This window comes from Gadus macrocephalus, chromosome 6 (genome assembly GCF_031168955.1).
Source record: "Gadus macrocephalus chromosome 6, ASM3116895v1".
Taxonomy (NCBI): domain Eukaryota; kingdom Metazoa; phylum Chordata; class Actinopteri; order Gadiformes; family Gadidae; genus Gadus; species Gadus macrocephalus.
The window spans coordinates 22470578-22497861 of NC_082387.1; the positions used below are offsets into that span (position 1 = coordinate 22470578).

General features: G+C 46.2%; 1 protein-coding gene across 3 annotated transcripts; it reads left to right on the top strand.

Moving 5' to 3' along the window:
• The first annotated feature begins 652 nt into the window (after window positions 1-652).
• Window positions 653-27236, top strand: bicdl1 (BICD family like cargo adaptor 1). 3 transcript variants are annotated; one of them, XM_060055089.1, is made up of 11 exons: window positions 653-1581; window positions 2743-2979; window positions 14319-14414; window positions 14955-14966; window positions 16920-17066; window positions 17299-17478; window positions 18037-18255; window positions 21544-21687; window positions 22148-22278; window positions 22782-22902; window positions 24131-27236. In XM_060055089.1, exons 1-11 carry the CDS (start codon window positions 1177-1179, stop codon window positions 24341-24343), a joined length of 1905 nt encoding a protein of 634 aa, XP_059911072.1. In that variant the 5' UTR covers window positions 653-1176; the 3' UTR covers window positions 24344-27236. The 3 variants fall into 3 exon arrangements, with proteins under 3 accessions (XP_059911072.1, XP_059911075.1, XP_059911074.1); XM_060055092.1 differs by lacking the exon at window positions 24131-27236 and adding an exon at window positions 23301-23407; XM_060055091.1 differs by lacking the exon at window positions 14955-14966.
• Window positions 27237-27284: the final 48 nt, after the last annotated feature.

The window sequence follows — 27284 nt, forward strand, 5'->3', positions numbered from 1 at the left end:
ATGGGGCCCATTCGTTGACCATCTCAAAAATAAATCATTGTAATTAAATATTATTGTTAGACATATTTTGTAGTGATGCAACCCGGTACTATTCCCCCTTTACCTGTATTCGTGTGACACCTGATCGTTTATCTCACTGTTACTAATAGTTTGCCAAACAAACAGCTCTTCTTCTTCTTCCTATTTCTGTGTCTTTTTTTTGGTCGTTTTGTTTCCAAGTGTCTTTGATTTAAAGCGGAAAAACTGAAAATAAAATACATTTATGATGATGTCAAAAAGTGATAATGTCTCCCTTAAATTCGATGGAGATTCCTCCTGGTTTCACTCCAGCTGACAATAGGGCCCCAAGTCACACTTCATCATCATTAACCCGAGGCGCGAGCTATAGCTTGGCCTAGAGCCGGCCTACTCTCTACAACAATAACAAACACATGTGTTATGATAGACAATATAATACACTACACTCTGACATCAGCGCTACCGCACTGGATGATGCGCAGTCTCTGGAACGACGGGCCAATCAAGTCTAATCATATCTCATCGCGTGCCATTCGTCTGGTGGTTAAGCACCAAAATATGGCGCTATCCTCCTCAGCCAATGGGAGGACGTGTGTAACCGATAGCGCGTGACGTAGCAGCACGTTCGAACGCGCGTTTTGCAGCTAGCGGGCTCGCGCTCCGCTGAGTAGTCGACCCTCTGGATGGCTCGCGCCGCCAGTGTACCAGGCCAGTCATTATGGGGGACTGGGACCCTGCCACGGGCTGGACTCCGACCGACCGGCCGTCACTGAGAGCTCGTCAAGGAGGTTGATGCGCTAATAAGAGAGTTAGCATCGCCGCTAATTACCCCGCGTCGTCAATAAGCTGCTGAAGAGGAGGGGTTTTTTCAGCTATCACAACCGGGTCCGGCGGCTTCACCAGAGAGAGGAGAGGCGCGAGGACGTCGGGGGAAGGGGGGACGGGGACGTGAACGACAGGTGTGATCAGGCAGTCTTTCAAAGACAGGTGTGATCAGTCTTTTAAAGCGCATCCGATTTGGAGAAGCGGCTTGGCCGCATCCATGGACGACCCGACGATCGATATGACTGAGCTTCCCGGAAAAACAACACTCAAGTGGGATCAGCCGAAATAAATCAGCCCGGCTCATCCGTCTGCTCTTTTCTCCGCCGGGCGGCGATGTCAGCTGCCCGTAAGAACCTGCACGCGACAGGCGGGGGTTCAGCACTGGTGGAGCTGGACAGCGACTGCATGGAGCAGCCGGCGGTTGATCAGGCCAACACGACCGCACAGGGAACCGTAGGATTTCAGGGTCACTCGCTGCTACAGAACCGCTCTGGAGGCCTCGGAATGGCGTTGGAGGAGGAACTAGCCATGCTCACCGGGGAGCGGGACGACGAGGAGGAGTTACCTGACCCAGGAGCGCCCACGGTGGGCCACGATACGGACTTGTTGTCGCTCCTCCGGCAAAAGGAGAAAGACTTGGTTTTAGCTGCAAAACTCGGCAAAGCACTGTTGGAGAGGAACCAAGACCTAACGAAGCAATATGAGAAGATGAACAAAGATCTTAACGAAAAACTAGAGGTAAATAAAATCCTAAAGCGATGTTAATAGCGAAGCGTAGTTCTGTCCTAGGTCTATTATTCATAATTAGCTGGCCTGTGTGGGCCTTGAGTTAAAAATACAGACAAGATCATCTGAATCCCCCGAGTGGCAACATATTAGCCCTGTAGGCCTAAGTAAATAGGCCTGTACCGACTCACAAACTATCTGCACAGCAAGCGACTAGTCATGTAGCAAAGTGTTAATCTAAACTACATTTTCATCCGACAATCAGTGAGTATGAGTCATTGGTCACCCGCTAACGAGTAATCACTTAAATAGAGTATTCTCTGTTATACAGCAACGCTTTTCTTCCTGTTGCGTTGGTAACCTTCCTCAGCACATCCAGCACGTGTCTTAGGGTGGTGGTGGTGGTGGAGGACCCAGGTTGAGTCTCTCCTGGTTGTATCTACTGTACATCTGTTCAGCTGTCCACATCCACTCCCAATTAAGCTTCTTGCATTGCATTTGGGGGGGTTCTGTTGCTGCAGCGCACGGCTGTTGTTGTTGTTGTTGTCAAAGTAGACAAACAATGCTCTCCATCTGCTAAGCCTAGCTTTAATAATCAGGGCTGCCCAGACATCTGGATATCGCTGGTGCGATACCTTTTGGACATGTTGTCCATCTTCTCATGTCCAGAGTCTAAAGACAACGTCTTTATGTTTTGGAGTTGGATCCACATTCAATGCTTCTACACAGTATACATTATTCCAAGAGCATACAGTCTCTAACACCGTGTGGTATAAAAACAAAACTATTGAGCCAGATGCTATCTCATTTGTTCCCCCAACAAATGTATATGTAACACGAGGCATGCACTAGGCACATCATGAGGACCATATTGGAGATAATGTTTTTTTCAACGGACAATTTTAGTAAATGTTGGATAATGTGAAATGTATTTATTACAATTATAGTCTCAAAGGCCTGTAATTAAATCCAACCAATCTCTCTCTCTCTCTCTCTCTCTCTCTCCCTGCCTCTCTCTCTCTCTCTCTCTCTCTCTCTCTCTCTCTCTCTCTCTCTCTCTCTCTCTCTCTCTCTCTCTCTCTCTCTCTCTCTCTCTCTCTCTCTCTCTCTCTCTCTCTCTCTCTCTCTCTCTCTCTCTCTCTCTCCCCTGCCTCTCTCTCTCTCTCTCTCAAGCACCTGGAGCAGGAGAAGCACGAGCTGCGTCGGCGTCTGGAGCGGCGTGAGGGTGAGTGGGAGTGCCGCGTGGCCGAGCTGGAGACGGACGTCCAGCAGCTGGAGGTGGAGCTGGAGCGCCAGCGGCTGCATCTGAGGGAGGCGGAGCGGGAGAGGAGCAGTACCGTCGGCCAGCTCTCGGAGCACAACCACCGGCTCCTGGAGCAACTTAGCAGGGTGAGGGCAGGGGGGGGGGTGGTTTCAGATATGTGTGTGGGTGAGGGTGTTGTTATGGGTGTGTGTGTGTGTGTGTGTGTGTGTGTGTGTGCATGTGTGTGTGTGTGTGTGTGTGTGTGTGTGTGTGTGTAATGTTTTTATGTGTGTCAGTGTGAGTGTGTGTGTGTATGTGTGTGTGTGTGTGTGTGTGTGTGTGTGTGCGTGTGTGTGTGTGTGTGTGTGTGTGTGTAATGTTTTTATGTGTGTCAGTGTGAGTGTGTGTGTGTAATGTTTTTATGTGTGTCAGTGTGAGTGTGTGTGTGTGTGTGTGTATGTGTGTGTGTGTGTGTGTGTGTCTGGGTCACTCAGTTCTGCTCGGGTTGATCTGGATCACATGATGCTCAGCCAAGGGAGGAACCACCCCTCCCCCTACATCCCAGCACACATCACCACCATGTCCCACATCGCCCCCTCAATGCTCCCTGGAGCTGGGATGGTCCCAGCTCGTCAGAGTAGAAGTGGAAACCTGGTATCCCATGCTGAATCATTTTTAAATCTTGAACTTATGGGATGTAAAGCTCTGCATCCTCGTCTGACCGTTTGTGTTGCAGCGTGGGTATTAACACAGGTGGACAAAATGGAAGGAAATCATCTATAAAGGAGAGGATGAGCCACAAACTGCGATAAAGAGAGAGAGGAAGGACAAGTAATTCAGTGCAGAGAGCTGAAAAGTAACAGACTGGGCTTTAAAGGGGCGACAAAAGAAAGACAAACACAAACAGACTCAAAGTTTAAGTAAGGTATCGTGTACAGTTATCGTGACTTCGAGGCATAGCAAGGTAACTTCTTCTGCAAGTGATAGACCTTAACAACTTTATTTTTACTCTAAATATTTGTAAACACAATTTAATTAACACAAATTAACGGAAAAGGTGCCAAAGATAAGGACACGTTAATGTCAGGTGTTGGAAATCGCAAAGAGACTAGGCATTCTGTAAAGCAGCGTGATACCAGTGGGCAACTACCAAACAAATCATGGCAGACAAAGACACACCAGACTGGGTTGTCCACGGAGGTCACTGGCATTAATGAATCGTTTAAACAAAGTTTTGATGAACTGAACCAAACGATCAACGGACTGAAAAAAGAAACACGGGCCACCTTAAGCAGTGAAACAACATAGTGTTGGTTGGCCTCAAGGAGGGAGCGGAAGCTGGCGATCCAGACAGGATGGTCGAGGGCATTCTGAGATATATTTTGGACTTAAAAGTTGATGACAGGGTCCCAGAAGTTGAAAGACAACATCTGAGTCTCCGTCCCCGCCCCGGGACCATCCGAACCTCCTCGCCCTTACCTAATGCGGGTGCTTAGGGGGAATGACAGACAGGCTATTCTGAAAGCTGCGGGAAAAGAAGAAGGAGCTGAGCTGGAGAGGAAGGCGCCTCCACGCATTTCAGGATCTACCTGTGCACATCAAGAAGCAGCGAGCCAATTTTGCTGACATCAAGAAGAAAGTGCAGGGCACGGACCTACGATATGGCCTGTTGTACCCTGCAAGGCTGACTGTCACCATCGAAGGGAATAAGCACATCTACAATAACCCCACAGACGCAGCCAACGACCTGAGGAGCAGGCTTCCTACTATTTTTCATCAACGTCCGCTGTGAGACGAGGTATGATTACATCAGCATAATGTAGGCTTACATTTGAATACCTTTCAACCGCCATTCTGTTAATACCATTGTCTTTCTGTCTTTCCTAAAGCGATTTAAATGCTCTGGTTAGACCATGAGCGCGCGTCATGAGAATTTCCGTGCGGAATGGTGCAAGAGTATTTTTCCCTTATTGTATTTTTATTTAGAGCGATTATCATTATCATCATTGCAATTTATTGTAGGGTGGGGGTCTGATCACTGCAGCAGGGTCAGCTGTGCCTTTATATTAGGTCACGGAGAGGGAATGGACTTAGTTTCGTCCTCCTTTTTGTTATGTGTGTGCGTTTTGGCCATCTTGATGTTGTCTTTTGTATGTTAGGTGCTTATCCCCCCTCCATGTGCGTGCAGAGCATTTATATATCCAGGGCAAATTTTTTGTTTCTTATGTTCTTATTTATGGCCTTCTCCTGTCAGCAAATGAATGGGCAAAGTGTTTCAATGTAGAAGAGGATACCATGAGCACTATTAAACTACTGAGTTGGAATGTAAAAGGGATTTCCAATAAAACAAAGAGATCTAAAATAATATCACATTTGAAATCCCGTGAAAGGGATGTGCCAATGTTACAGGAGACACATTTGAAGAATGGAGAAGCTGTTAAGTTAAGGTTTTTTCAGCTCCTGGTACAGGGGCCTCTAGAGGTGTCAATACTTTAATATCTAAACGCGCTTATCTTTTAAGTTAACCCAAGAAATAGTGGACAAAGATGGCAGATATATTATTATATCGGGTTTCTTACAAAACATAAAGTGCACAAGTCTCCACTTATGGGTGGAGACTTTAACCTGGTTAGCGATCCTGCAGTAGATAGATCTAGCCGCCCACTCCCATCTGATAGGTCTCTCTCGGCAACATTTAAAGAATTAAAATAATCTTTGGCAATGTCTGCCATATGGCATGTAGTGAACCCTTAGTGTGCAGGACTATACATTCTATTCTCATGCTCATAACTCAAACTCAAGGATTGATTACTTACCTTTATCTCAGAATATAGAGGAGAATGTGATTGATAACAAAATACACAATATTATTATTTCAGACCACACGCCTTTGTCAGTCCTCTCTCTTTCCAAAAACAACCATACAAATGAACAGTGGAGATCAAACAACTCTTTACTCAAGGATGAAGAGTTTGTGTCCATGTTAAAAGAGAAAACAAAAGAGTTTATTCAGATCTATCTTCAGTGCCCTCAATACAAATAGTATGGGAGGATGGATTATTAGCTACGCCACAGCCAGAAAGAAAAGACTGGTGATGAAGAAAAATAGTTTAATTTTAGAGACTAAGACTTTAGAACCATAGCATATGCGGGATCCTAAGAATATAAGATAAAAAAATTAAATGATGATCTGTAAGGCAGAATTACAATCAATCATGCACGAGGAGACATTATTTGCATTTTTTAGAGTTCATCGTAACTACTTTGAAAGTGGTGACAAAGCAGACCAAATGCTAGCCTTGGAATCTTTCTTTCACAACATCTCTCTTCCAACTTTAAAAGAAGAGGAGAGAGAAAGTTTAGAGGCACCTGTTACAGAAATGGAAATATTCTCAGCTTTGAAAGCTTTCCTATCTGGGAAAGCACCAGGCAATGACGGCTTTACCATAGCGCTTATAAATGCCTCCGACATAACTTATCTCCACTTCTTACTTTACTATTCAACAATATATTAACTAACCACTCAATGCCAAAGACTATGTGCCAAGCAACTATCTCGCTCGTACCTGAGCCGAGTAAGGATCATTCTCAATTGACTAATTTCCGCCCCATAAGTATAAATATAAATATAAATATAAATATGGAGACCGCCATTTCCTCATTGATCCATCTTGATCAAGTAGGATTTATTAAAGGTCGACTTGCCTCTAACAATTTGAGAAGACTCTTCCAGGTAATGGCGACAGCCAGCACTCTACAGCATCCAGCCGTAGCCATATCGCTGGACGCTGAGAAAGCCTTTGACAGGGTAGAGTGGCATTATTTGTTTTACATTATGTCAAAATTTGGTTTTGGACCAGTTATTATTGGCTGGGTGAAGGCCCTCTATAATAACCCAAGTGCTTCAATTAAAACTAAAGGAACCATATCCGAACCTTTCCAACTCCAAAGATCTACCAGGCAGGGTTGTCTCGCCTCACTAACACTCTTTATTTTGGCCTTAGAACCTCTAGTATATGCTATCTGAGCAGAGAGGAAAATCACTGGTATCCAGATTGGGGGTCATGATTTTAAAGCTAATCTATTTGCTGATGATTTGTTAACATTAACTTTATCCCAACCAAATCAGTGAATCCCGCAGGTGATGAAATTTATTGAGGTTTTTGGGAAGCTTTAACGGTATAAGGCGAATTTTATTAAGAGTGAAGCCATCCCATTAAATCCTATGACCTACTCTTCGCACCTTGGTTCAGCCCCCATTCAATGGAAGCCACAAGGTATGAGATATCTAGGAATCAACATTAAGACTCCCATAGAGGACATTTTTTATTTTAATGGCCCTCTCCTCCTTAAAACATTAGGGAGGAAATTAAGATTAAGACAGTTCATTATGGTGCAGAGCAGAAGTGCTGAAAATGAATATTTTACCAAGATTATTATTTCCTATATCAGCAATACCTCTTAAATTCCCTCTTTAGTGGTTCAAAGAAATTAATAAAATATATTAGTAATAAAAAACCAAGAATCAGCTACAAAAGATTATCCAGACCGAGGGAAAGAGGCTGATTGGGAGTCCCAGATGTTTATTATTATTATCTTGCTAATGATGCTAGGTTTCCTTTGTTGTGGGCCTATACAGGCCAGAGTGAGTTAAGGAGTTGGAAATGGGTTGAGGAAGACACATCAAGACACATCTTTCTCCCTAAACGCTTTACGGTATTACCCTAAAACCAATTTGAAAATAGTCAATCCTCTTATAAAATGTTGCTGTGTGTGAGGTAGTAAATATTATACAGAAACGTCTCCCTTTCAATGGAGCAAATTTACCATGATGCCCTATATGGAGTAACCCCGTATTAAAAGCGGATGGGAAAACATTAACAAACAAATCATGGCGACATAGAGGTATAAACTAAGTGGGTCAGATAATGATAGATGGCTATATGGTACCCTTTAATGTCTTATATGACAATATGATTTAAAAGATGTCGACTTTTTTGCATGTTTACAGTTAAAATCAATTTTGGGGTTATTTCTTTTTAAAGAACCCATAGTACAGGATTTAGATCTGGAGAAAAAACTGAGGGAGATTGCATAAGGGAGGAGAACAGTGTCAAGATTACACGAGTTGTTGACCACTGCATCCTTTGTCAGCCTATCCTCTCAACACAAATGGGAGCAGGACTTGAGCATACACCTGAGTAATGCACAGTGGGATACACTGTGCATTACGAAAATACACAACAGCCTTATCCAAATGTGTAAGATATCAAATTCTTCAAATACTGATCTTGCACAGGGCATATATAACACCAAGCAGATAAAAAAAAATGGACAAGTCCCTCTTCCATTTGTGTTTGCATGGTTGCGGAGAGGCAGGAACATTGATACATCTAATGTGGCATTGCCCCTCAGTAAAGAGTTTTTGGAAAAATGTGATCTGTAACTTATATTCTGAAAGTGAAAATACCACTCTGCCCAGTAGTTTGCCTTTTAGGCAGTAGAGCAGAAAATATCGAGTCAACTCTTACGCAACACATTATAGCTTTAGCCTTTTTGTCGGTTAAACTAATCATATGATGAATTGGAAAGTACAAAAACCAAATTGCTTCAACACTGACAATTGCTTAAAAGACTTAATGGATCTCAATGGAACGTGCAACCTCGTTCCTCAGTGATCTTGACCATGGGGATGAAGGTCCCTGGATTTTTATAAGACTTTATAAGACTATATTTGAGAAACAAATATAGGGCATCTAAATTAATTTATTGAATATTATGGATCTGCACCCCCTCACCCCCCCCCCCCCCTTCTCCCATAAGTATGTATATGTGGTTTGTGATTGTTTTGTTTGTGGTTTGTGGTTTGTTTTGTGTTTAAGAAAATAATAAAAAATATGAAACGCAAAAATGTTTAAGTAAATGCCAAAAGTCAAAGAAATGCTAAAGAGTGAACACTAAATGAGGGATTGTTTTCAGATCGTATGGTTTTCAATGCACCCAGGTTCTTAGTATGTTCTTGTTCAAAGAGTAATTTTCCCCTTTGCTAATTTGGTTTAGCCCCTAGGTCAAAGTTCACCGTCATCCTCATCGCTCTTTGACCTTAAGACCCCACATGGGCACTAAAACTAGTAGAAAATATACTTAAAGGGACAGGATTCAGATCTGGGTTGACCCGGTTTCAATCAGCTCAACCGTTTTATTGATTAAGCTCTCCACCAGAAGTGGGTGGGTGGAGCAGCACTCTGGCTTCTTCTGATTACAGTGCCGTCCGCCAATCACTCAGTCTACATTAAGGAGGAACAGCTTCTGTGGTACAGCGGTCCGTGAAGCCAGGGCCCAACATTCAGGCCCGCTGCCTGGTCACTGGCCCTTTGGCACAGGGTTCTCTCGGAGCACTGTGGCCAGAGAGTGACACTGCTGCTCGATGCAACGTGTAACACAAGCTAAGCTTAACCTGGAAATATCTGTAGTCAACGATGAGCCATAGTTATATAAATAATGTTATCAATTAAATCCCATCCCATCAGGGACGCAGGAAGTCATATGAAGGGGGGGTGCTGACTACTGAATTGTTGAGCGGGGGGGGGGGGGGGGGGGGGTGCAAACGATTGTTGACGGGGGGGGGGGGGGGGGGGGTGCAAACGATTGTTGACGGGGAGGGATAATAAACGCTCCTATAACGCGCAGCGTGATGCGCACGTTATAAGAGCGGCGGCGCTGGGTGCTGTATGTAATCGAATGACGGAGAAGAAAAATAAAAAAACGCGGCATTGCCTGAGTTCAAGTGTTGTAGTTGCGTCTGTTGTCCACTAGGGGGGTGCTGCAGCACCCGGAGCACCCCACTTCCTGCGTCCCTGCATCCCATTACTGATATATTCTACAAAGGAAGAATGCTGACCAGCCCCACTATTCTACCATACTGGTATCTTACACTCCCATAATGCTGACCAGCCCCACTATTCTACCACTGCCATACTGGTATCTTACACTCCCATAATGCTGACCAGCCCCACTATTCTACCACTGCCATACTGGTATCTTACACTCCCATAATCCCACCCATTCAGGACAACCAGCCTGCCGAGATGTGCTAGAATGCTTCCAGCCTACTAACAGGGAGGGGCTTAAAAGTACACATTGTGACTTTAAATATTACGACAGCTGCTCTGCATGTTCTGTGCGGGGGGATTATGCAAGGACACCTGTAGCACAGCTCCTTGTAACACCTGAACCATAGGCTGGTCGACGTCGTACACACGAGCAGCATACTGCCCTTCTCCCCCTCAGAAGGTCTTCCCTTTTCGTTGGATACCTGCAGGACTCCATAGCTGGCAGTCTCACCGGTGAGGATACCGTTGTGTTCCTACCTCAGTTCAGCTCAGAGTTCAGATCTGTCTGTCTGCATGGGCGGCTGCCTGGTTGAGGAGGAAAGCTGTGGTTCACGAGCATACTGCTGTAGAGTCTGGCAGCTGTCTCTAGTGTGTATTTCAGCTCAACACCTCCCACCATATACCTTGTTGTTAAGCCAGCATAAAGGCAGCCACCCACCACCCTGCAGACCTGCTTACACTCTGATCAAATCCAACGCAGCAACCCCCCCTCCCCCAACCAACACATCAAAACATCTCACCATGCCTCCGAACCTATGCTGTTCTGACTGTAGACCCCGGCACAAGAAACGAGATCCTCAGTGTAATAAAGACTTGTTAGATGAGTGATAGAGCTGGGCTGGTGGACACTTGGCTCCTAAACATCCATGGGCCCTATTTCTCCCCATAAAGGGACCTTTCCAATGCGGGAGAGATATCCTGCAGCATTTATGACTCAGTGAAATGCATGGGGCCCCTTATTGTGATTGTTGGTCTGAATCAAATCGTGTGATTAATCGCGTCAGGGCGGGCAGAGAGACCTCCTTGGTAATAAAGTTAACGAGGTCAGCAACAGTGTTATCCCTTTTTCACTTCTGTCACTCTCTCTCTATCTCTCTATCTCTCTCGCCCACCCTCTATGGCTATTTCCGTTAAATTAACACAGGGATTTGTGCCATGTGTGTGTGTGTGTGTGTATGTGCGCCCACATGTGTTTGGGTGTGTTTGTGTGTGCAGGCTTGTGCGAGTGTGTTCGTTTGTATGTGTGTATAAAGTAGAAACAAGGTGTGTTACAGCCCTTATACCTGTTGTGAATGTAAGCTGTGGGGGACTATGTATAGAAATACTAATGGCAGTACAATCCTAATCAGATCCTGAGAGGTTTACAGGAGTGTACAACAGGCACATCTGAAGGAAAAGAAATGTAGAAAAACGGACTAAACGGACGTCGCGAATGAAAAAGGCAACGCTTTTAGGATAAACAATTAGAATGATTTGAAGTACTGCCTGCTGTTTGGGTTTATCTTTAAATCCCCCTCTCTTCTAAGACCTTGTTGAGGCAGGGGTTATCAACAGGGGTGATCCACAGGAAGTGATGCAAAGGTGGCTAAAATGAAGGCCTAAGGAGATTAGGCCTTAATCCTGGGTAATAGCCTAGCCATATGCATTCAATCAGGAGCCACCACTCATAACCCACCAGCTAAATGGAGGGCTGGAGGCCTTCCCCCTGTTCCACTTGCCAGCGCAACGGTGTAGACCAGCAAACTCGGTCACGATCACAGCTCCGGCCCCAAGACTACACCCTCACACCCTCCTCTTACCCATATATTAGGCACAGCCTTTCATTTATTTGTATATTTGTGTGTGTGTGTGTGTGTGTGTGTGTGTGTGTGTGTGTGTGTGTGTGTGTGTGTGTGTGTGTGTGTGTGTGTGTGTGTGTGTGTGTTTGTATTGTAAGTGCATTCTTGTGTACCATCTATCCTGGTCTGTTCTTGTCTTGGTCTTGGTCTTGGTCTGGGTCTTGGACCTGGTCTGGGTCTTGGACCTGGTCTGGGTCTTGGACCTGGTCTGGTCTGGGTCTTGGACCTGGTCTGGGTCTTGGACCTGGTCTGGGTCTTGGACCTGGTCTGGTCAGGTTGTTAGGACGGCCAATCCTCTGTGCTCCAATCTGATCAGAAGGAGCTGATTGGCAACACATTGTTTTAATTACATTACATGCTTGCTCAGAGAATGAACTGCCGACTCAAGTGTTTGTGGGATCAATTCTCAATCTCAGGACGGACATTAGGGGTGTTGTATTAAAGCCCCGGTCTGGCCAACCTTTTAAACCCCATAGTGTCCTGTGTTTTGATGTACACACGTGTTTTATACAGGGAACCGTGCACCTTTCCCTGCATAGCCAACAGTGGCCAGTCCAGAAAGCATCAGTGGAGCAGTGCATTGTGGGTTGTGGAGATGGGGAGACCGTGTTTTGGTAATGAAGTCATCTCGATGTCCGTTCTTCCTGAGTCTAGAACAACGCTCGAGGAAAGTGACTCAGGATAACACTCAAAACACGGCGATCACAGGTCCCCGCTACACCAAACCCACGGCTCCCTTCCGGTCGCTATGACAACACACTTGTCGTTTGGTACCATGGGAATCATTCGCGTCCCTCTCCTCCTCCCCAATCGAGCCCATCCCCGACACAAAACAGATTCACAGAGCTGAGCTGAGGCGTGCCAGCAGCCCAGCCAATCGTATTAATTGACTTTATGACTTCATGATTCTTCAGAAAGTGTTTGCTCGATAGCTTGGAGAAGGGAGCGACATGGATGAGAAATTAGAGTCTGTTTTCTCTCTATCTTCACTCTTTTCCTCTCTCGAGTGTTGACATAAACTAGCCTGAGTTAGGCTAAGCTAGCCTGAGTTAGGCCAAGTCACCACTCAGAGTCTGTATACACCCCTATTGTATAATCAAATGAAATAGAGCTTTATTTTTCCGGATTGACAGGGTTGGCGTTTCAGAAATCCTAGAGGCAAGACAATGTCATTCTTACCCAGTAAAAAGTAAATAGCACTTCTCTATATGGTTTAAATGTGATGTTCTAATCTGATTGTTTAAAGGCTAACAGCCACTTAAGTGTAAGTGACGAGGAGCATTCAGTGGGTGCTTGGGTAAGTAACAGTGTTGTTGCGATTGCAACAGGTCATTTTGTAAGACACACACACACACACACACACACACACACACACACACACACACACACACACACACACACACACACACACACACACACACACACAGGAGGGGGGTTGAGTGGGGAGAGGGAGAGAGAGAGACCTGAGTCACCTAAGGCCTGGCACCCTGACCAAAATGTGCCATTCATGGGTCGATGCTACCTTACATCATCAGAGAGAGTCCAAACCAACAGACCGTATTAGCTTCACAGCGCCCTCTACGGGCAGCGACTGGCCACTACATCAATCACATTGACAGAATACACTATTGATTAAACGATGGAGATAAAATGTGTCATGTATTTCAATCACTCTGCAATAACAAAGGTTTTTTCTTTCACCATCTGAAAGATAACGCATTCAAATCAAGAGAATCCCATTATAGGACGTGCGATGTAGAGACAGATGTAACAGTGATGGCTTGTAAATCTCTCCGTTTCCACAAAGCTATACACTGGTCTAACATAAAAAAAAAATAAAAATGAACTCTACCTGGGTGTGAATGCTTGTAATTCACCATCTGCTTTCTAACTGTTACTGTCACTGCTTTGCATGCGCCCACTGTTGCCATGGCACTAATGATATTAACATGAGTGCCAGCTCTCTGTGTCGCTCTATGCTAATGATGTCCTGCCACCAGTATCTCTCTGCGTGGGCGTGCCCCACACGTAAGCAGCCCAGCAGTGGAGCAGTGGCCTGATCCTCCCCTGCCAATAGAAGGGCTCAGAGGGGCCCGGCGCCCTGGATGTCACTTATAGAAAGTACAAATATTTTTTGGCTTAAGGGGAGAAATATATCCTGGAAGTCAATCGGTGCACTGCTGCACCTCACAGGAACACTGAATCAACGGCGCCTGGTCAGGGCACAGTATGGTGCCCCGGGGGGGGGGGGGGGGGGGGGGGGGGGGCGGGGTGGTGATGGTGGTGATGTGAGGGTGACTCACTGGACACAAACAGTGTGTAAAATCTCACTCCTAGCAAGCACAGTGAGGGAGATGGCCAGAGAAAACATTGCTCTGGCTATGTGTGAATTTTTATATATGTGTATCGGTCTAAAAAAATCTCTTGTTGTTCTTTATCAGTATTAAATGAGTCAGATTGGAAAGCAACGACGAGTGGTGGGTGCCTAGTATCAACGTTATTAGTATCTCCCCTGCATTCCTCACCCTTAACTGGGAAAAGAGCCCACTTGATAAATAGGGAGGCTTATACACTTCATAACAGATGCACATTTTCGGAAATGTGTTGAACATCTCTCTCTCTCTCTCTCTCTCTCTCTCTCTCTCTCTCTCTCTCTCTCGCTCTCTCTCTCTCTCTCTCTCTCTCTCTCTCTCTCTCTCTCTCTCTCTCTCTCTCTCTCTCTCTCTCTCTCTCTCTCCCTCCCTCCCTCACAGGCTCACGGAGGGAGAGAGACAGCTGTCCACTCAGGTCCATTCTTTACAGGATGACTTCAGGGAGAAGAGTGTGTCAAGCAGTCAGCACATGACCCGGCTGGAGAGTCTGCAGGTTGAGGTGAGGCTACCTTACTGTAAGGCTAAGCTACTGAGGCTACATCACCGTGCACACGGCTAATACTGTAAATCTAAGGCTACTGAGGCGACTCGGGCTACATCACAGTCCACATCTCTACATGGCTCTGGTGTCCCACTCTGATGACACTGGAGCCAGGGGACAGATGTACTGTCCTGTACATGTCCTGTTTGCCTAATACATCATTTATGATTTAAGAAATGTGATATAAGTTGTGAAGTAACTTGACTGGTCTCTTGGTTGATTGGTAGGTTGGTCTAAATGCCTCTCATGCCTATGCATCCACAGATCCTTGGTCTAAATACAGCCTATGCTCTTAATGACTAGTGCAGAATTCTTCTGTAAATGTGTGAATTAGAAAATGTTTGTCATTGCAAAGTCAGCCTCCCTATTCCAGGGTAGTGGTACTCTGCTCTGATATTCTCATACAGCACTCCTTCGGAGCTATACTAAAACAAAATCCCCTTCCCCCATGCTCCCTGTCCTCCCCTCCCAACCCCCTACGACACTGAATGGGAGCAGCAAGGGTCAGAAGTGAGTCCATGCCTGAACCCATCAAAGTGCACGCATGAATCGATTATAAAACTCGTAAACAAGGATTGACCTTTCCAACGTGAACACTGTATTCCCTATTCTGTATGGCTTTACGATAAAGGAACGCATTAGAAATCGATTGTAAAAGGACAAGTTCATTGTAATTGGATAGTGGGCAGGGTAGTGAGTAGTCTACCCACTCCATAACGATCTGTATTCATTCCTCTTCCTTAATTACTGAATACTAATGGTAAATAGTATACGCTAGAATCTAGATAATATGCAATTTACCATTCGTTTTTAGCAATTTAGTAATTTTTTTAATAAATTGCTAAATTAAAGTATAGATTTTCATGTCTCACAAGTATCCTATACATTTTTCCATGGTTAACTGATTACACAGTATTCATGGCACCATCAACATGGTGCTGTGATGTTCCATCCATTGATTGTTATCATTCCAAATAACCGATAAACATGGTGTGCTGGTGTGCTAACGATTGATTATGCCTTAACTCACTGGTCTAATCCTTGTTTAGAGTCTGAGCATGAGTCTCGTGTTTTGTCGTGCCGAGCATGTGAGCATGTTTCTACCACACCGGGGACCGCCGTGAAAGTCCCCTGCTTACCTGCTCACAAATCCACAGAGTCCTCCTTTCAAATCCAACGTGACTTCTCCCAAAGTGGACCAGGAAACACCCACACTGCAGCAAACGTCTGCACTATAAACAGACTCAAAAGGGCTATCTTTAGCATTGATGCCGCATCATCTGAGGGGTTTCTGTCGGAGCAACGTTGCTCCTCAATGAGGACGACGACAGAGTGTGATTCTTTTGGTTTACTCTCCGGCAGAAACAAGGCTCAAAACATGCAATCAATAAAGAGGAGCTCTCCAGGTCGAGAGCTTGCTGTGAAAGGGCTGGCTGATAAACCTTGCAGGCTGGGAGAACGTCCTCTCCCGCCGATGCGCAAAGTAGGCTGCCAGATGTAGGTCAACAGCAACGAGGATTAAAACGGAAATGAACACCGAGCGATGTCAGTTTATTGGGGCAGACTGCACAACACGCTAGAGTGTTAAATAACTCCCTTCCCCGCATGAGAGTCATGTCTTGTGCGGTCGTCAACTGTCGTAGTTGTCTGTCAGACTCAAGACGAGCTCAGGCCCGTCGCACTCGAAGGTGACACACTGAGCTGGCTTGCTTTTGTTTTCCGGATGTTGTTTACTTGTTCACTTCTTTGTGAATCATAGCGTATCCCACCGGGCACTGCCGTCAGGGACTCAGGAATCCTAAGAAGCCTAGCCTTCTCATCATCTGACCTCACATTCTGTTCTGCAACACGCCCACAGCAATTTCAGTGGGCGGGGTTACCAGCATTGAAAGACTCCTTCAGCCAATCAGCATAGTAAAACATGTGACGCCGTCGCTGTGCACTGTTCACAGTTTTGCCAGGGGCGGGCTGTATTTTGACGTCATCAACTAAGGCACAATCCCTGATTGGCCCCCCGGTTACGTCATTTCAGGAAATCAATGTGGGCGGCTAACTGTCCAGACGGATCCTTGAAGTGAAACAGGATGTGAGGTCACTTGATCAGGACGGACTTTATGCTGTCCCACGACGGTTGAATTAGGGTGAGCACTAGCCAGGGTCTGAAAAATAGTGTGTGTGTGTGTGTGTGGGGGGGGGGGGGGGCAGCTTCAGGTTCGTTGAGTGGGTAGGAAGGGGGGCGGCTCCCGCACGCACCACCAGATGTCAAGAACAGCCCCCACAAAGTAACAAGTCTAAACTAAATTAGATTATTTCAAAAAGTTTAGTTCAGAAAAAAAAGTGTAGAGGACCGGAATTAAGTGACCTCATAGCTGGCGACTGGCCGTGTCTGCAGCCCCCCGCCTCACGTCTAAGTTTGCTCTGAAAAAAACAGTTGTTCCCCTTCTCCTCCTCCTCCTCTTCTAGATCACCCTGCTGTCGGAGAGGAAGATGGAGCTGGAGCGGCGCGTGCACGCCGTGTTGGGGGACAACGAGCTGCTGCAGAACACCATGGACCACCAGCGGGAGAGGACTCTGATGCTGGAGAAGCAGTGTCACGAGAAGGACCAGCAGGTACCCCCCGCAAGCACCCCTCCCTCCGCTCAACACCCGTAGGCCCGTAGCCAATCACAGCTGCTTCAGTTCCAGGCTCAAAGGATAGGAGCAGAAAGAGTATAATTATACGGAATCTAACCAAGTGCATGTGTGTGTGTGTGTGTGTGTGTGTGTGTGTGTGTGTGTGTGTGTGTGTGTGTGTGTGTGTGTGTGTGTGTGTGTGTGTGTGTGTGTGTGTGTGTGTGTGCAGCTGCGTCAGAGTCAGCTGGAGCTGCGAGAGGTCAAGTCGTCCCACAGGCTGCTGAGTGCCCGGCTGGAGGAGCTGGTGGACGAGCGCAGCCTGCAGGGCCTCAGTCACCACCCCTCCAGCCTGCTGTGTGAGATCGAGCAGAGCATGGAGCAGGAGGAGCAGGAGCAGGAGAGAGAGCAGGTAGGAGCAGCAGCAACACCTGCACCACGAACACACACACACAGAGACACACGCACACACACACACACACACCACACACAGACACAGACACACGCACACGCAGACACACACACACACACACACCACACACAGACACAGACACACGCACACGCAGACACACACACACACACACACACACACAGACACGCGCACACGCAGACACACACACACAGACACACACACACACGCACAGACACAGACACACAAACACACACACGCACACGCAGACACAGACACACACACACACACACACACACACACACACACACAGACACACACACAGACACACACACACGCAGACACACACACACACAAACACACACACACACACAAACACACACACACAAACAAACATCCAAATACACACATTCTTACTAACAGCTTCCTCCCTCTGTGTGTGTGTGTGTGTGTGTGTGTGTGTGTGTGTGTGTGTGTGTGTGTGTGTGTGTGTGTGTGTGTGTGTGTGTGTGTGTGTGTGTGTGTGTGTGTGTGTGTGTGTGTGCGTGCGTGTGCGTGCAGCTGCGTGTCCAGCTGTGGGAGGCCTACTGCGAGGTGCGCTCCCTCTGCTCCCACCTGAGGGGAAATGACCTCACAGACTCTGCCCTCTCCACCGACTCCTCCATGGACGAGTCGTCAGAGACCTCCTCCGCCAAGGACGTGCCCACGGGGAGCCTCCGCGCTGTCCTGCTGGAGCTCCGCCGGCTCACCCAGAACCTGCTGGACGGCAACGAGTCCACGGTAGGACTGGGTCCCTTCATCAGAGCTCCCTACTGCACAGGGCCAGGGTGCTTCAGGGGGGACGTATCGATCTACGCGGATGGTTCAGGAGCTGGGTTTATGACTCCAGAGCTACGTACCGCACATAGGGATGGGCAAAATGATTATTTTCCGGGAACTAGTTCTTTCAGTTCAGTTCACTATAACGATTCGTTAGTTTGATTCGCTCGTTTTGATTTGTTCGTTACGTCAGATTACGTCATTTGACAGGGAATCTCACAGGTGTCTGCCCTCCCCCCCGCGAGACGGCCCTGATCATAATTTAAGCGACTTCTAGGCTCTACCCCTCGTGAAAATCGACAAGATATACTATACAGTATAACCAAACGTCCCACCAATATTTATACCACTTGCTTACTCTCTATATGTCATTCATGGTTTTATATTTATAATTTTATTTTAATTCTTCATTATTCAGGCATTACAAAACTTTCATGGTCATAAATATAAAATGCGTTTATCCAATAAACAGATGGAGGTCAAGTCTATTTTCGGAAATGTAGGGGGATATATGAGTGGCCCCACGTCGAATGGTATGACCCAAGATACAAGATACGTCAGACAGAGAAAGCGCGCAAATTCGACGGTACCACCTTGTCATTTGTTTACCCAGGTGCCATGGCAACACCATTGCTACCTCTCATTGGCTGAATCTTTGAGAACGTTGTAGACTCAATCAATATAAGTCGCGGGGAGACGAAGCTCTGTTCGTTTGTATATTTTATTTACGTGACCATATTTTTGTTTTATGTTAAAAAAAAGAATCAGAGAACCAGTTCTTCTTGTTTTGGGGAACCAGTTCTTGTCGTTCACGTTCGGGATTCGTTCGTTGTGAACGAATTGGTCGCGACCGACTCATCCCTAACCGCACAGGTCCAGGGCGTTTCAGTGAGCTACAGGTTAGACGTGTGCATGACCCCCTTGCTTTACGTTGGATGACGTACAAGCTAAGATTATGACTTGGTGGCAGTTTGATTGAGACGTGGTCGACTTGGTTGCAAAAACAGACAACAACAGGCAGGTTGTGGGCTAACATGGGGGTAATTCACAACAGTGCGGGCAAGGGGGAGGCTGAAAGTCCAACATAAAGACTGCCCGGACCGGGGTAGGTTTCCCAGAAGCCCTTCAGGGGTAGACTGGAGGCTGGGTGGACGGCAAAGGATACAGGGGTGACTTCCAGAAATGGTTTTGACGATGTTTGTCCATCTCTCAAACAACCGTTTCCGCCTGTTAGGACAGAGAAAACCTCTCTCTTTGCATCTCACAACCATAATAAATTCCGTCATTTGAGATCTAAGGGAGATTCAAAACACTTCAAGGCCTAAGTGTTGAATGCACAAAAAATGTATACATGACGATAAATTCACAGTGAACACTTAGCTTACCCAAGAGCTGCACGTTATCTGGTCAGTGGAGAGGCAGATATTTTACTTCTCTGAGGTAGGGCTATACTATTCCATAGTGCGACATCTAGCCTACTCACGTGCATGTGCGTTTGCACGTGCACGTGTGACGCATCCCACTGCCGATTCTCCATGCAGCAGAGAAAGACTGTAGGGCTGCCATCAGTCTTGTCACAACCCTAAAGCAAAGCAGCACAGATCTAAAAATAATCCTTCTATTTTTCTCTACAATAAACTTTGCAGTGGGTTAATCAAGGCTAACCTGCTGTGGCGTATCATGTAGAGATTATGGGTGCACTGCGGAGCAACACACAAGACTTCTTACTTTGTATTATTCTCCCATTCTTTTATGAACTTGCACAACAAGGAATGTCTAGAACGCCTACATTTTCTATCAATGTTCAGCTACTTGTGAGTGTGACTTATTTGATTCCCTAACTCTTGATGGCGATGTCTAAGAAAAATATAAGATAGAACTGAACCTGCCAGGATTCAGCCTGCCTAAACATATAGGACATACTGGTGATCTTAGGCCTCCACGACACATCTCTTATTCAGAGGGTCAACATCTGCTGAATTCCATATGTTTCTATGTTTCTTCTAACAAAAGGCGTTCAAACTAGGTGAGCTTCTATTATGAAGTGTGATTATTTTAATACACCACCACTGCAGTGCTGATACATTTGACTTTCAGTTTTGATGTGGGGATGTTCCTGCTGGGAGATCATTACTGTAAAACAACTGTAAAACATTACTGTAAAAACTGCGTGGGGAACTCTGCCAGCCTACAGCTAACAATAATGAATGCTCAACAGCGCAGTCATTTGAATATTTTATTTCTTTAAACAGTGAGAACAACGTAAGGGCTTCTCATCCACCCAGCGCCATTTCAGCAGACTTACTTCACCAGGAAGTCATTTTGCGTGGTAGGGGTAAATGTCGAGCGTGGACGTCAGACCTTTGGTCCGATATGACGCATCATCACGAAAGTCGTATTGAAGCAACAAGTGTGACCAAGGCTTCCTGGTTTTCACTCCACTCCCACCATGTGACCTCCGGTGGCTTCGTAGGTCCCCTGCTGAGGCGCTGTGTGGGATTGGGGTCCCGCTCTGGGGTGTAACGCAGACGTAGATGCAGCTAGAAAAAATTATTTATGTACGCAATCCTTTATGACCCAGTACGTATGAACCATATCTGTGAACGGATGTCGTTTCTTCATTCTTCGATTTGGACATGCGCAAATGAACGAACCGACTCGAAAGTATTCGTATATCTGAATGAACGAGATCCGAAGACACGAGTCCGAAAAAAGATCTGAATTTCCCATCACTAGTGCCACAATGCTGTACTTCGCTTACGTCACACTACCAGGGGTAGAGAGGGCCGTTCCTCGCTTCCTGTGTAGATATTCGCCCGATGTAGGATACTTGAAGGCACCGAAAAAGCGCCTGAATGTGTGTAGTCTTCTTAAAATAATCCTTGGATTATTAATATTCCTTCCACCACGGAAATGTTAATACAAAGAATCGCTACGAACAGTTTACAATTTACAAAAGGCAATTTAAATAGATTTGCATCTCCATAACATCCTCCTTCTCATTTGAACGTGGGGTGAGATGGAGCCAGGGCCTGACTGGTGCTGAGAAGCAGCCCGTCAGTTCACCTCGAGTCAGCTAATACATTTATCATTCGATTGAATCATTCTTCATCATTCTGCTACCGAGAGCGGTCCTGTGACGGTCCAGCCTGCCGTGCTGTAAACCCTCCCAAACTCCCAGAAGGCTGTGTGCTCCTAACGTGGTGTCAAATGTCTTTCTTCTTCTGCGTTTTTTTTCCCGCCGTTCAGGGCTCGAGGCGGAGCGACGAGGAGACTCTGGAGGAGCACGGGAGGAAGATGGGGGAGGAGCTTAGGGAAATCAGGGATCTGTACGACGCCGAGAGAGACAAGACGATGTGCGTCGAGGAGGAGCTCCTGCGACTACACAACCAGGTACGCCGCCGCTACTCTGCACTCAGCGAGAGCATCTCTCAGGGACAGAGCTCCACTGATCGCATCAGATGTGTTGCCCTCTCTTGTGTCTGTGTTTTGGTCAATATTTGGTCATATTTGTCTCCAAGTAAGCTATATATCATTGTCAGAGAATCCCACTTTAGTGTGAGGAAAGTGTTTTCAGGTCGTAGCTGTATACGTCGTTGGGTTTGGGTTTGCATCATTCCCCGCGTAGATGCAGTGAGCAGCCAACCATATTTATCCAACCTTTGAAGGGGGTGGTTATATTGACTCGTTGAGACATCCCTAAGGGTAAAGGATGCTTTATGCACCTTTATGTGAACATCGTAAGTCACTGTAATTGCTAAAGTGAAACGGTCAATTGAATGTTAACCTACCAGAAACACGGTACCTGCCATGTGTCTGACGGTCTGCGCGTCGGTCCCGGCGTGTCCTGCAGATGGCGCTGCTCTCTTTGGAGATGCGCTCCGTCCAGGAGGAGAGCGAGAGAACGAGGGCCATGTCGGCGGTCCTGGAGCCCAGCGAGCAGCTGCTGAGTGCCATACGGGACCGGGACGACGCCATAGCCAAGTACGGACCCCCTGAGAGGGATGAACCTCATCAGGATGCCACTTTATTGGAATGCAATATTACAGTTTTAATTCCTTGCACTGTTCATACAAATTGGAATGCAAGCTTTCAAATGATATATCTACTATAGATTTTATATTTATATATGTATTATTATTATTATTATTATTATTATTATATGTATATAGATTTGTATCTACATGTTTGTAGGAGATTTGGTTTCAGTATTGACCCATAGCCAGCCATTGTGAAGCAGGCAGGGGCGATTTAAATTAGCCAAATATTTGAGACAGGACCAATATTCAAAATTTCGGTGTTAACCACTCAATTTCACCCTAGACAAACCAGAAAGGGGCCATAATGGTCAAAATACCGGAATTGTCCTTAAAGTGTTTTGTAGTATACCTCTATAAAGTACAGAGCATTGCTTACCGGCAGCAGAGAGTGACTGAGGAGTCAGGGGTGCTGAGCCCGCTGTGTGTGTGCCTCTGTGTGTCCAACAGGAAGCAGGCTGTGGAGATGGAACTGGCCAAGTGTAAGATAGACATCATGTCTCTCAACAGCCAGCTGTTGGACGCCATCCAGCAGAAGCTAAACCTATCGCAGCAGCTGGAGGCTTGGCAGGTGGGTCAAAGGTCAAAGGCGAAAGGCCCTTTAGGTTGCAATGCAGAGCGAAAGCAATTAACAACTAAATTAAACTAAACGAAAAACTAGTTTTGTAGCTGGAGTTGAATTGGTTTGTATTAAATCAATTGACAAATGTTTCACGAATGAAGGCATTCAGGTTTTGGGTAGGTTTAGTTAATGGAAACTAATTAGTAAAGTAATTATGCTGTTCCTTGGCCGAATCTAAATTGAACTGCCCCAGCACTAGCACATCTCTGTAGCTGGTACTACGGCCAACAGAAGCCTTAGCTATGTTTGTTTTGATGATGAGATTGTGTCTGTTTGTGTGTCCCTTGTTTGTTTTCTACCACACCTGTAACTAGAAGATCTTTCCTCTCTCTTTTCCCCGGATACAGTTTGCCTCATCAGGGCTCTTTACTGTGTGGCTCTTGTGGTTTCTGATCTAGTGGCCTTTCTCAGCTTCCGTACCACTCTTTCTACCCCCCCTGTGGTACCCACTCCCCTCCCCCCCCCCCCCCCCCCCCCCCCCCCTCCTGCCTTAAGAGGTGAGCCGTCTCGTGCGCTCGTCACCGTTGCACAAACGCTACCGTGTCCGTACGCTGAGCCATTCCATGCTATGGTCACGCGACTGGAAACGCTCATGTATGCCGCCTGTCCAACAGAAAAGCTTCACCATTAAAACATCATCAAGTCACCGGTCCTCTCCAGCATCTCCTCTCCCAACGTCGCATCACACCTCCACCGCTGCACACTTACATACAACGTCAACACCCTCCTACCCCATCGTCAACACGCTCAGTTCCCTCAGTCTCCTCCCCAGAAATACAAACACCTCCCCTACCTTGCACTACCTTTCCCTTATGGTCCCCCTCCCTCCTACATTAACACCCTTCGACCCCTCGCTCACCTCCTCATGCTGTCAACATCCTCCAAAGCTCACTGTCACCTCTATGAACACTGATTACCCTCTGCCCCCACCATCAACCGCCTCAGACCAGCTCAGTCACCTCCCTACGTATTCCCCGCCCCAAACCATCAACACCACCCGACAACCTCAGTCCCCTCCATGTGCTGTCAACTGCCCACATGCCAGACACTCTGCTTCTGTCCGTGCAATGTTCTGAGTCCCTCGCTCCCTCACACACACACCTTACCGATCTCTCTATCTCTCTCTCTCTCTCTCACACTCTCACTCGCTCTCTCTCTCGCCTTTCGGCTCCTGCAGGACGACATGCACAGAGTGATCGACCAGCAGCTGATGGACAAGCACCAGGACGAGTGGCGGGACGCTCCCATCGCCGCCTCCAGGGTCCCGGGGTCCAGTGGCGCCGGCCGGTCGCCTTCCTCCTCCTCCTCTTCCTCCTCCTCCTCCTCCAGGAGAGTGCACCGTCGCTCAGAGGAAGACAAGAGGCTCTTCTCTTTCTTTAAGAAGAACTGAACGCTGTCGCCCGGTTCAGGGGGCGAGGGAGCAAGGGCCAAATGAGAGAAGGAGAGGGAGATATAGTCGAGAGAGAGAGAGAGAGAGAGAGAGAGAGAGAGAGAGAGAGAGAGAGAGAGAGAGAGAGACAGAGACAGAGACAGAGACAGAGACAGAGAGACAGAGAGAGAGAGAGAGAGAGCGAGAGACAGAGACAGAGACAGAGACAGAGAGACAGAGAGAGAGAGAGAGAGACAGAGACAGATATCAGGGTGGCATATGTGGCCAAACACAGCCAAAGCAGGGCAGAGGTCAGACGCAGACAGAAGGGGAGGTCTGGGGAAGGGAAGGGGAGGGAGAGGGTGGTCACTTTTGCACTTTATCTGTCCCATTATCCCTCTGCTCACAAATGTTGTCTACCAAATAACCAGAGACTTCTTTTTGCTTCTTTTTTATAAACCAAGCAAAGACGTGTGCAACCGCCGCTCATACTGAAACGCCAGTGGTTTTAGTGTGTCAAAGTGGACCTACAGATTGGGAGAGGCGGGTCCCCATGTAGTGCCTATTCTACCATCACTAGTACCCCACTGCCAACTCCATGGTGAGGGACCACTGTGCACCAACTCTGATTACTGTATTCATCCCAGTTGTCAAGCCAAGAAGTCTGAGGAGAGCTGTGCACGTTTAGTATGTGCATGGACAGAACACGGCGGGATGTTGGTAAAATAAAATAACGTGAAAAAAGGTACTTAATAAGAATACTGTGGCTACTCACCATACTTTGAAATACTAAACAATGGAAGATTGTATAAATTGGGGGGATACAGCGACATCACAAAAAACAAGTGTCTAATTGGAGTCCGACTGTGAATTCGGCCATTGTCTGTAAAGAACATAGCCAGCTACTACAGCAGTCCACTCTCAGGTTTATTCACTTGCCCAGAGGCTTGGTCACCATGAGGCCTTGGTTCTGGTGTGGGGAGCTTTAACTCCCCTCTTTCCTGCTGTCTTGTTAGTTCAGTGTTTACTGTTGATCAAGCGGTGTGTCAGACTGACAGGGGTAAAACTCAGAGACGCAAAGACTATGAAGTGACTGAGAAAGATTGGTTTCACACTTTTGTTGTTAGAATGCCCCAAATGAGGTTGGATGTTTTACGGGCACATGGCTTATAAATCCTACCTAACACTATGATAATAGATATTTTGGAATACGAAATACCCAAAGAAGTGTTTAATTCATGACCAAACAACTTTGATTTAGCACTTTTGCCCATTGAATTTAATCGCAAGAACAATGACATTTAATTGTATAAATCCAGCCTATATGACCTGTGGTTCCTCTCAGGTCTGTGGTAAACTGGGGGTCATGCACGTCTCTGACAGATGAATAAACCTTTGGGTAGTGGAGTTAGTTACGGTCCAATTATAATGTTTGTTGTTTCAAACCTGCACTTCGTAACGGATGCATCGGATGCATTGCTTTGCTGCACTTGGCTTTAGAAAAAGTGGGAACACTTCCTCTTCACAGCCAACAGCCACATGCTCTGCAATGATGCTTTTTGACCTCCATTAAGAGAGAAAACATGCCTGGGCTTATTGAGAGCGACATACATTTAAATGAAAGGGATGTCTGCAGTGAAAGGTTAAGTAGTGTAGGTTTGAAGGTTAAATAGTGCAGGTTTGATTGTTGAACATTTCCTGTACTGTATGTCTGTAATTGTCCTGAGGACATTTCAAATTGGGATAAATAAGCACGTGAATAATTCTTGAGCGTGCGCTTTCAAATTAAAAGTCTTGGGTGACAGAACACTCAGAGACAATCCCAACTCCACATTGTGTTAATGGCAGTTCTGCTGTTTGGAACACATTCACACAATCTATACTCTACAGCCATCTCCAATTTGACATGATAACAAAAAGAGAAAAATCTACCTCCAATCTCACTGCTTTCTCATTGCCTGTGTGCACTTTCATTTTTGCTGGGCTTCCCTGTTTGGGTCAACACATCTGTAAAGCCCCTGTGGTGGTACTGTAGATGTCTGACTGACCGAATGCACCCTCAACTCCTTCGGGAGATCCCCAAGTGTCTATGTGTTGTGATGGCTTTCATGTCCAGATCACCTGTGTGATACCTATGCAGATGTCTTCTCGTCATCTCAGCTGGTTGTTGGGAAGGATCAACCCAAAGAGAGATTTTTTTTAAAGAAATAATATGTATATAGTTCAGTAGGTTTGGACGAGATCAATATATTTATAAAAATGCATAACTTTTCAATGAGGATTGACTTTTTTTTATACATGTGTACATTGTTAGCGGTTTCTGTTCATTTGTCATGTGTTACGAATGTGTCATGTCAAGTTGTGTGACTTTAAGAGGGTTTTGCTGGGTTCTAGGCTTTCTGAACCCATGGTGGCCCAGGGCAGCACTGGCAAACTATGAAGAAGCACTTGAATGTTTTACCCACACAATCAATGATTCCCCAGAACGTGCTTCAGATGATGGATTCTGCCAAACTCTGGACGGGTGCCTGGTTAAGGTGGTCTCTGGTGGGGTGTCTTAGTCCAGTCATTCACCCCAGACTCAGCTCAGGATGCTTCTTCCAGTTCCTGCTGATCTTGCATGAGTCCTGTGTGGGCACAAAAAAGTAAAATAATAAAGAGTTTAAAAATGAAACAACAATCTGATGACAATCTCCAGATTCCTGTAACAGGGACCATAACTGAGAATGCCATGTGCTGCTCTTTCCACAATGCCAATGTGATTTGTATTTATTATTTATTTTTCTTGATTTGTCTTAGAAAAACCTCTCCTTCCTCTTGTTCACAATGTCCTGTTTGGTTAATCTTCCAACATGTGTTCCAATAAGATTGTAGTTTCATACTTTAATTTGACAAACATTGATGGTTTCTTTTATTTTTGTCTCCTGTGTCTTCTTTGCAGTGAATGTCTGTCTAGCCTTCT

Bases quoted from the DNA above. Each gene is read 5' to 3' on its own strand.
- bicdl1 (XM_060055089.1), top strand. From the start codon at position 1,177: ATGTCAGCTGCCCGTAAGAACCTGCACGCGACAGGCGGGGGTTCAGCA. The intron at 18,256-21,543 runs GTAGGACTGGGT...CCCGCCGTTCAG, and splicing joins TGGACGGCAACGAGTCCACG to GGCTCGAGGCGGAGCGACGA. The intron at 22,279-22,781 runs GTACGGACCCCC...TGTGTCCAACAG, and splicing joins CGGGACGACGCCATAGCCAA to GAAGCAGGCTGTGGAGATGG.